The sequence below is a fragment of the Mercurialis annua genome, linkage group LG1-X, assembly GCF_937616625.2.
Source record: "Mercurialis annua linkage group LG1-X, ddMerAnnu1.2, whole genome shotgun sequence".
Taxonomy (NCBI): domain Eukaryota; kingdom Viridiplantae; phylum Streptophyta; class Magnoliopsida; order Malpighiales; family Euphorbiaceae; genus Mercurialis; species Mercurialis annua.
This window is the reverse complement of record NC_065570.1, coordinates 8,523,118-8,534,064: the sequence shown is the minus strand read 5'-3', so window position 1 is coordinate 8,534,064 and position 10,947 is coordinate 8,523,118. Positions and strand designations below refer to the sequence as shown.

Here is a 10,947-nt window from a genome sequence, read left to right as displayed (position 1 = left end):
ATATGAGCCAAGGTGCTGGCAACTCCACTTCTCATTAAAAAAAACCAAGTTCTATGAATAGCTAATCAAAGACCGGTTCGAGTTCAACACAGATTTCATACGAAACAGTCTAGAAGTAGCTAAATTGAAGGATCTGATTACAAACCATCAAAATATAGTGTCCTGATATGCAACATAACCATCATATAAACAGAAGAAAATGCATCATATAAAAAAATGTAACTAGATTTGGCAGAATTTGGATTAAGATTCATTCTTATTAAGAAAATAGCACTGACCAACCAATACATAGACCAATTACAAGCATAACTTGAGAGACAAGTAATGCAAATTAATATAACCAATATTAAGTAGATAGAAGACGGCAGAAAAAGGCAAGCAGTACACAGATTGTGACATAACAATTTTTTCAAATGAACAGAATTCAACCTTCGAACGGAATCCACTTGCATTATTAGCCAAATGTAGTAAACAATCATGAAACTAGAAGAGGTACTTACTCAATTCCGTTTTCTTGGCGAAAAATCCTGAAATGATTATGTTTACATGTCGGATTGATACAATCAACCTTATTCCTAATCAACCCTTGGTCATTCTTTCAACGAAAACCTTATTTTTTCCCATGAACACAGTTGAGGAAGAATACAGGCATGAGGGTGTAAGAATTAACTAGCTAGGAAACTGCAGAATTTTCCTAAATTTTGACTATTTGGTAAAAAAAAGTTAAAAAGTCAAAAAGAAAAACATTTTCTGCAAGGAACTAGACAGGCATCACCTGGGAAGCATCCGTGTTACACTCTGAGTACTATCTAACTCGGTAGAGCTTACAAGATGATTTACCGATTGCTTGCCTTTTTTCTTCTGCGAAGATGATGTGTTATCTGAACTACCACCACCTGAATGATGAGTAGATTTGTTCCTGTATATCCCTGGTTCTGTTAGTGCCTTGTCGTTAAGATTGACATTTCTGGAAAGCATCTCCACTACTTGCTTCATTGTCGGTCTTTGGTGCGCAGCTGCTTGCGTACAAAATAATGCAACTTTTATGAAGCGTTGTACTTCATCCTCCGGATATTCTACCAGTTCAGGATCAACAAGATCCAGGAGCCTTTCTTCCTTCTTTAGTTTCCATGTCTGCAACAGCATTCAAATCCATATAACTACATATTCATGCTCTCACAAGAACGTCTACGAGCTTGAAATGTAATTGTAATATAAAGCATCTCGACAACCAACCAGTCTCAAAATCTTAAAGAAACTGTCTAATTTCCCTAGACAATCAAATAATGGCATATTAAGAGTATAATAAGTGAGTGATGAGTCTAGTTCTAGAAGTAAGTTCAATTAAAAGCACAAGTTAATTATCTCCATTTATTGTCAGAAAATTCCGTATGAAGCTATGTAAAAACCATAACAGATGGTATAAAATGGAAAGGAAGTGTAAATGGAATGACAAGCTAGATTACTATGTTGAATGGCTGAACTATCTAGCAGCACTGTGAGATTCGACGATTGAATATATGCTGAACTGCTTTTCCGAGTGTGGTCAGGTCTTTCGTGTCAGTAAAGCAAACAATATATGAATATCACAGACATTTCACAACCCAAGAATCAAAATTTGTCAAGCAGAAGATGCTAGTGCAAAGTTTAAATGTGTTCACCCTGAAAATTTTGATAATAGTAACAGGATGAATTTCATAAGATGTGATAAATATCTCTCACTAAAATGCACTGTTCGTGGTAATGAATTATCAAGATTGAGAGAGTCATTCTAGCACCTGAAACAAAATAGCAGCAGTAGAAGACAAGAAAATTTAGCCACTGCATACGGTAACTGATAAAAATATGCCAAAAAAAAAAAATTAAAAATAATGTTTCCATGTGCATGCCTTTTTTTCTGGTTTGTTAGTGAACATGGAAATAAAAGTCAGCATTTAACCAAACTGATCATTTAAGTTGAACAAGATACCCATTCAACCAAAATCAACAGATCCTCTCCAAATGCTGCCTTATTGCTACTTCTCCCGCTAATTATTTCGAGTATGAGCACACCAAAACTATACACATCAGCCTTTTTCGTAAGCTGTCCTAGTAGCGCATACTCTGGGGCCAGATATCCTCTGCACAAACATAAAATGACTATTAGTGATAGAAATGGAAAAATTAGAACAGACAGAAGGGAGAAAACAACTCCATACGAGATCAATCATACATATATAAATATAACACTTCACTAGCAATGTCTTTGACAAAGAAATGCTCTATGTTTCCTCTTTACATAATAGTGTGACCAGTAAAATAATTCATGAAGCTCTAGAGAGAAGCATTAGTGGCTAACTTGACAAGCCCAGAACATTTATGACCTTATCTTAAAAATATATCTTGCCAACTTTGGTGATGATAAAGATTGGCATAGCTGATAAATAAATGAAACGCTTAATAAGTTGCTTACACTGTTCCTGCCACTCGAGTAGTAACATGGGTGACATTGTCTGGAAAAAGTTTTGCCAGCCCAAAATCCCCTATTTTCGGCTGTAATTTACCGTCAAGAAGTATGTTACTAGCCTTAATATCTCTATGCACTATATGTGGCTCAACTTCATCATGAAGAAATGTAAGACCAGTAGCGGTACCAAGGCAAATAGCAGCTCTCTTAGACCAGTCCATTGCAATATGTTTACCTTTCGAACCTGCTCCATTGATTGCTAGATGTTAGCACAAATACACACATACCACTGAGAGAGGGAAAATGAGAAATGTAGCAAGGATAACAGCTAAAAAAATTCAAGAAGAATTAAAAATAGCATGTCACGAACATTTCAAATTTGGCGGAACATTTCAAGTATATTGAAGAATGTATTAACATATACAAATCCAAAACGGCCATACTAAAAATAATACTTTAAGATCTAATGTACTCAAACATACATATATAATAGATGTAATAAGCAATTCGCCATGCACAAGTATACTATAATATTTTTGTCGATAACTGTATAATAGTAAGTAAAAAGGTGATTTTGCGTCATTTTACGGTCCCTAGTTCAAGATGTGGAAGATTCATAGGCCATACCTAAAATTATAGCCAAGGTCATAGGAGGGCCATGTTGTCAAGCTAGTGTAGTGAGAGAATTTAAGAGCGCTGTAGAAGCATGAAGGAAATTATGGGCTACATGATTTACATCAGATACTTTGGAGATCTATATAAATTTGGGTTTGCCTAATGGCAATTTTTTTAGGGGGAAAGTTTATATAAGGCATATTACAATTTTGATACACTTAACAAAATGAGTTCTCTCTAGTGCATGAAAATTTGGTACCTAATAAAGAAGCAGTCAGGCTGTTGTTCTCCATGTATTCATACACCAGTATTCGGTTATTGTCCTCAATGCAGCAGCCAATGAGCTCAACAAGATTCGGGTGCCGTATTTTTGATATCACTCTAATCTCTGTCATGAACTCATGTTTTCCCTGCTTTGACTCAGCAGAAAGACATTTGATAGCTACTTGAGTACCATCCCTTAACATTCCCTGCAAATACGAAAGGAAAGGCTGCTTAGTTGGAAAGCAATAGTATGCACAACTGCGTGCCTGGAGGAGGAATAATTAAATGTCCGCCCTCTCTCACTAATCCACATCCCTCCCCTCTAGAAGAATTGCTTATAAGACAACTAAAACGACAAAGTGAGCATCTATTTTGACCAATTTAACAAATAATGAAAAACATGCACCTAGAATAATACGACCAATAAATATGTTATCTCAACTCTCTTCCCTTATCCAGCGGAGAGAACAAGTACAGCTAATATAAGCGAAGGACATTTGGCTCACCCTATAAACAACTCCAAACCCGCCTCCACCAATTCTGTTAGATGGGTGGAAATTCGCTGTTGCTGATCGCAGTGAATTAAAAGAGAAGACCTTCACATTGTTGGTGTCAATCTCTAGTCATGCACAAATGAAAAGAGACAGGCATGCAAGAACCTAGTGAGGTCAAATACCAATAGGGACAAATACAATATCAAATTGAAAGGAAAGAATAGACATTCATAGCTCCGAACACACAACATGACCGTATATTACATGTAATTGATAATTATGTATGTAACAGGAACGGATAATATACAGGACTCAAAAATACAAATTTGCATAATGAATTTTGCTTATCTTCCAAATTTTTATCACAAACGAAATCTAGGGGCACCGATGTAGAACGGTCAATAAAATTTGGATTGCAAGCAACAAATTTGGAGCTCAAGTCAAAGTTTGACCATGTAACCAGCCGGTCCAAAGAGGGAGGCTTTTGATGTGGCCAAAAACTTGACTGTACAACTGCTAAATTCTCTCACAGATCATGTTTGTATATAACTTCTCAGCTTGACAGGATGCTAGGTTCATGGTTCGTGAACAACGAATATTGATACTAAACCAATTAAGTGAAATGCATCATAATCTCCAATGAGGAAAACATATACAACCAGTAAACGCAAGCAACAACTATAATGTCCACTTTTATTATAAATCAAACATAGTACGCCTAGACTTGGTTAAGTGCTTTTGGATTCTGCCTTATTGATTGGTAAATTTATTCCATATAAAGGTGACTCTATCCATATTTCTAATAGGCATACATTCAATGCTTCAAAAGAACTGCATATCCTTTTAATCAGAGGAATAACATAACATAACATTCAAACTTCACTTAGCATTTTGATTTCATGACACCAAATCATCAAAAAAAATCTTCTTACCTTCCAGCTGTTGATGGCCGGGACGATTCTTCCTCAAACTAAAGCAAGAATTTGATTTATTAAAGCAGGTATAACCCATTGCAGTACAGCTTGAAATCTCTACTCTACACTGCAAAGCCCTGAAGCCACATCTCCTGTGCAATCCTGAGTTATACAAGAATCACAAAAATAAGAAAACACCCCAACTAACTTTGCTAAAACAACTAACTTTTTTGTCTTTTAAGAAATCAAAATTAACTGAAAACAAACCCCACAAATATATCAAATCAAATAATAAAAAGAATGCAACTCAACCACAAATAAGACAAGATATTGATAACTAAACTTAAATAAGAAAGTGATGTCAAATAACCTATTCAACAAAAAAAAACAATAAACAAAGTATTATAGTAACCAATGACCTCTAAGTATAAACGCCAGACAGCAAACTGCTACGTCGTGGGTTCAATTCTCCCACAAGACCTCCCAAATTGTCAAAAAAAAAAAGTATTATAGTATCAAGTTGCCAATAACCAAACTCTAAACTTTCAATAGGCATCAATTGACCCAAAATTTCAAACTTTTAGGTGAAACTCCAACAATACCACATGAACTAACAACTACACCGATATTCAAATAGTATAAGCGCCAAGCAGCATTCTGCTAAAGTCGTGAGTCCAATTTCTCTCACCAAAACTTCTCTTTTCATCATTAAAAAAAACATCAATCACAACCCAATAAGCATTGGCAAGAAAAGAACACATAAAACACGAGAAAAAGAGTAAAAAAATACTAACCTGGGAGAAAAGATATTTTGAAAAGATGAAGTATAATTCAAGGAAGTAGAGAGATGAAACCAATAGTAAAAATGGGAAATATGAAGTGGGTAATTGAAGAACATTGCTCAGTACACGCTATTTATATAAGCAGCGTGCAATTATAAAGGGGTAAAGAAAAAAAGTTGCATCTTCTGGAGAGGGAAAAGGTGAAAATGACAAATATTTTTGGCCAAATGTTGCAAAAAGGCCAGACCTTTCACAAAAGTTCCACAAAAGTCCTGACCTTTCAATTTCGTCAATTTTGGCCAATAATCGATTATTTTGTTTCAATTGTGTCCCAGGTTCAATTGGCACGCGATTTGGTCTACCTGGCGCCTACGTGTCATCCTGGCTGAAGACACATCACGTTATTCGATTTGCCATGTCATATGTGAACTGAACCGCCACTCAGATCCAACTCTTAGATTTCGATTCGATTTAACTTATTTTTCAACCCATTTCACAAACAAAACTCTGCGTTTTGTTAAGACTATCATCTTCTTTATCTCAACCCCGCCATTCACAACCCAAAAAGGCCTTGATTTTTTCTCATTGAAGATGTCACAGACTGAAATGTCTCAAACAGCTACGTCTTCTGGTACATCCTCTCAAACGACAATGTCTCAAACGATTAAGATGGCGGAAACACAAATGAATGTTCGTCAAGAGTGGATTAATCTTCCTCCAACAACTGTGCCTGGAAGATGCAGCCATGGACGTTTGTATTGTTACACGTCGTGGACAAAATCAAATCCTGGCAGGAGATTCTGGAGATGTCCCGCATCTAAGGTTAGTAAATCGATTTAGTTTTTTTTTACATTGAAATTAGGGTTTGTGACATTGGGGTTTCTTGTACTGCTGAAATTAGGTCTTTCTCATATTACGGGATATACATCATTATTCAAGTTAGGGATTGTATAATAAATTGGGCATTTTTTGGTTGATGGTAGAAATGCATAAAAACTTCAAATACAATGATTATGGATAGAATGATTTCTTTTCTTTATTTTTTGTAGCTTCATGTAATAACTCTTAACAAATAAATTGGGATACTTTTGTTACTTTTTTTGTTGCTTGGATTATGGATAGAATGATTTGTTTTCTGTGTTTTTCTAACTTCTGTAAGTCTCACTAATTTTCTGTTTGCATGTTTAATTGGATAGAATGATGACTGTGGAGCTTTCCGTTGGTTCGATGGAGAAGTATCATCTATTGACAAACTGAAGTACGGAGTGCTGCTCGATAAGATCAAAGTCCTAGAGGACCAAGTCTTAGAGAATGTTCATACTTTGGCCGACATGAATAAGCAAGTAGAGCGAATGGTCGAGATAGTAGACGAAAAGCAGCAAGAGATTGATGGGCTGAAGCTGGTGATGAAAGACTTGATCGAGGATAACGATAGTCTGAGGGTGGCCAGTGAAGAAACAAAAAAGAAATTTAGGTTGTGCAAGCTATTACTGATTAGCTTGATTTGTTTTAATAGTTTAGTTGTACTAATGTTAATGTTCGGTGATAGCAACGATAACGAGTTGTTTTAACTTGGAGGAGGTTACTTACCATGTATTTTGTGTTGTAGGTCATGCTGAAAGTGTAGTAGCCGACTTGCCTGAAGTTGGGACTAATTAGTAGGGTTAAAACTGATGTAACTTTATTTTGACAACTTTGACTAGTATGTATGGTTAAAGTGTTTGAAATGTTGTAAGCTTAATAGTTAAGTATCTGGAGCTTATTAGTTAAGCTTATTTGACAATTGTTATGTTAAACTATTAACATTAGGATTATTGTAAAATTATGGATGTTGCTACTACGTAAGGATTATGAATGTTGCTACTTTGTTTATACTCGAATGGTTTTCAGTGGTAGTTAAATGTGGTTCCTGCATCAAACTAACAACAGATGTAACAAATAGGCCTACACAAATTGTAACAGTATATAACATAAAGTTTAATAGATTAGCAAAAGGAGTTTATACACTTAAGCAGCGATGTAAAAAACGTAAACCTGTTTTAGCTCACGTAATTGAGCAACTAGCAAAAAAAAGCACGAGTTGCTTTGGCTCATACATTTGAGCTACCAAAAAACCTACATGCTTTAGCTCACACTTGAGCATAAAGACCTAAACCTAAGCTGCTTCTGTTCATGTAATTGAGCAACTAGCAAAAAAAAGCACGAGTTGCTTTGGCTCATACATTTGAGCTACCAAAAAACCTAATGTTGCTTGTGTTCACATATTAGCAACATACAACCATTGTATCTATAAATTATAAACCTGGTTGTACAAAACTAGCAAAAAAACCTAAAGTTCCTTATATTCAATTTCTTGAGCTTCTTGGTGCCGCTTGTTGACTTGCAGTGGACTTGTACTTCACCGACGTTAGAGGAATGTTGCTTGATGAGTCCTGCGAACAAACAACAGGTGGTTGTGATGCCGTTGTAGGCTGACTTTCTTGGATACAAGTGGCTGAGTTTTTCCTCTTCCGAGCAGGGTTACTAGCTCTCGCAGCTGCAGCAGTTGATGCACTCCCGCTAACATATTTCACTCCAACTTGTGGCCCCTACACAGAACCGAGAACATTAATAACAAAATTAACAAAATACAACCGACAACATCAAGGCATATACTTAATTATTCTAATTAACAAAATTAACAAAATACAACCGACAACATCAAGGCATATACTTAATTATTCTAATTAACAAAATTAACAAAATATAACCGAGAACATTAATGACATCAAGGCATATACTTAATAATTATGCAGTTCATTATTTACTTATTAATAAAGGTATTACCCGTAAGAAGACTAGTCCGGATTCAGTTGCAATTGTCGTAGCTGCTGGTTCATGAATGGTGTTAGTTGCTTCGACTTGTGACTGCGGTGCTGAGTTTGTAGCAGGAGCTGATTGTGGTGTTGAGGTGCTAGCTTCAGTGTAAGGTGTTTTCCTTGGCCTACCAGTTCGGTTCTGCACACAGTTGGTCACACATTAAGTCTTCAAAAAATAAAATAACAAAATGACATATTTTATACCTTAGGAGGACGTTCAGTTGGAGGATTGTCCTTATTAGGACATGCCCTCTTGTTGTGACCCACACCAAGACAATGTGAACAGGTCATATGCAAACCACCCCTCCGAAGTCTTGTCAATGATTTAGGTTCCTCCTCTCTAGCCTTCTTTCTGTTTTTCTTGGGTCGGCCGGGCTGCTTCTTGTACGGTGGTGGCAAAATTGGATAACCAGGGACGTCGGGCCACATCGGACTACCATTGATAGGCTGCAATCCGTCGTTGTATGCCTTGAAATACTTGTCCTTCTTGTAATATACATCAATGAAATCCATTGCATTGTACTTCATGTAATGAATCCCCGACAGGCCATGAGCACATGGTATTCCAGTCAATTGCCATTCCTGACATGAACAACTCCTTGTTCGTAGGTTGACAATGAATGAATGCTTGCCCCAACTAACTTGAAAATTCCCTCCCAAAGCTGGTTTAGCCAAACAGAACCTTGAATACAGTTGGTTCTTTTCCACCTTCTTTACAATTCTTTCACCGACATCGTAAGGGTTTTTCTCCATCATTTTATGCTTCTGGAACATCCTCTCCATGAGTGACATCCTAATTTCCTCTAGCATTTGAACAGCTGGCATTTGTCTAGCCTTGCATATGTACCCATTGAAAGTCTCTGCCATGTTGCTTGTGATTGCATCGCAACATGGCAATGTTCTGATGAATGCTTTGCAAAAAACCCGCGGTCCTTGGCGCTTGAAGTCATCATGAGCCGGTAGGCTCACTTTCATCATATCTTCCATGTGTCTATTAAAGGCTGCCTCGTACGTGGAATTCACAGCCAGCCAAAAAAGTCTTTTCAGCTCCGGGTCCTTATGCATTTTCTTCCAATTGGCAAAAATATGTCTTGCACAATTTCTGTGCTCTGCATTAGGCACCAAAACCCTAATAGCATTGGCCAGGCCCTACAAGTACAAAAGAAATAATAAAGCAATTACAATAAAATTATAAGTATGCTTAAAAATGCAAAAAATAGTAAAAACAGAAATTGTCGGTATGGTTGAATAACATTCCGAATAACATGAATGAACACAGAGTCAGAAAGTTATTACCTTCTGTTGATCACTAACAATGGTAATTTTCGCACCATCCATCATATTTAGATCAGTAAGCAGAATTTCCAAAAACCAGGTCCATGTTGCCTCATTCTCCCCTTCCACTAATGCCCAAGCGACCGGGAACATTTGGTCATTACCGTCTCGACCAACAGCACTCAATAGTACCCCTTGACACAAAGTCTTCAGGAAGCAGCCATCGACACATAAGATGGGTCTACAACCTTCCATAAACCCTTTCCTGAGAGCTGAAAACCCAACATAATACCTTTGGAACATAGGGGCACCGGTTTCTGGTTCTGGGATAGTGTACATCAGAAAAACACCTTCTCGATCAACTCGTTTCAATTCTGCATCATACGCTCTAAACTTTGCGTAATGCTCCTCAATCGAACCTCTGATTATCTTCTTGGCCAAATACCTTGCTCTATAACAGGAAGACTTCATAATCTTAAGCCCTCCATATTTGAGCTCCACATCAGCTTGCATATCTCCGACCTGATACAACGGGTTTCTCCTAAATTTTTGGAGAAATTCATTGGCCATCCACTTCACTGTCGCCTGTTTGTTGTAGACCTTCCTGTAGCAAGTATGTTTGCTCTCATATATGCGCAATTCATACGCCCGATCCAAAGGCCTTCTAGCAGCATAAAACCTCCAGGTGCATTCTTTATCACATATACATTCCATCCTCTCTTCATTGCTCCTTACCCAAGTTATATTGTGGCCGTTAATAATAGCCCACTGTTGTACCCCCTCTTTCAATTGCACACGACTCACAAACAACGTCCCTAATTTAAACTGAAATCCTTCTACTATATTCCTAGAATTAAACCATACTTCTCCTGTCTTCTTCTTTCTTCCAAGAGTCATGTCATCATCGCTTTCACCAGGCGTGAGAAGACCTTGATCACTGTCTGAGTATTCACTATTCTCCCCATCGACATCAGAAACTTCAATTTCAGCTACATTTAGACCCCTAAAAGTGTCAAACTCTGCTACCCTAAAACTCTTTTTATTAATTCTGCCCTCCACATATTCCTCATCAGAATCATCCCCTCCTGCATCACTGTCATCGGTGTCGACATGGTCCATGTCATAATGGATACGTACATCAACATGTTGTGGCATTTCACCCCCGTCATCCATTTCTGCAATATAAGAAATAGCAAACAAAAATGAGTAAATGACAGTAAACAATAGGGATTAGAGAATATCAGTTTTACTTTCATTCAATAGAATAAAAATATAAAAAAATTAAATCGCACAGCTACA

General features: G+C 37.0%; 1 protein-coding gene across 3 annotated transcripts; it reads right to left on the bottom strand.

Annotated features, from left to right (window-relative positions):
* Window positions 1-243: 243 nt before the first annotated feature.
* LOC126666087 (putative serine/threonine-protein kinase) lies at window positions 244-5,660 on the bottom strand. 3 transcript variants are annotated; one of them, XM_050359046.2, is made up of 7 exons: window positions 5,528-5,660; window positions 4,752-4,895; window positions 3,832-3,944; window positions 3,321-3,531; window positions 2,453-2,690; window positions 1,970-2,120; window positions 244-1,134 (listed from the first exon to the last, which is right to left on the bottom strand). In XM_050359046.2, exons 2-7 carry the CDS (start codon window positions 4,828-4,830, stop codon window positions 772-774), a joined length of 1,155 nt encoding a protein of 384 aa, XP_050215003.1. In that variant the 5' UTR covers window positions 4,831-4,895; window positions 5,528-5,660; the 3' UTR covers window positions 244-771. The 3 variants fall into 3 exon arrangements, with proteins under 3 accessions (XP_050215003.1, XP_050215004.1, XP_050215005.1); XM_050359047.2 differs by lacking the exon at window positions 5,528-5,660 and having other exon boundaries at window positions 3,832-3,984; window positions 4,752-4,841; XM_050359048.2 differs by lacking the exons at window positions 3,832-3,944; window positions 5,528-5,660 and having other exon boundaries at window positions 4,752-5,010.
* Between the last annotated feature and the right edge of the window lie 5,287 nt (window positions 5,661-10,947).

Bases quoted from the DNA above. Each gene is read 5' to 3' on its own strand.
- LOC126666087 (XM_050359046.2), bottom strand. From the start codon at position 4,830: ATGGGTTATACCTGCTTTAATAAATCAAATTCTTGCTTTAGTTTGAGG. The intron at 3,945-4,751 runs GTAAGAAGATTT...GTGCATGACTAG, and splicing joins CGGCCATCAACAGCTGGAAG to AGATTGACACCAACAATGTG. The intron at 2,691-3,320 runs GTACCAAATTTT...TCAATGGAGCAG, and splicing joins CCTGACTGCTTCTTTATTAG to GTTCGAAAGGTAAACATATT.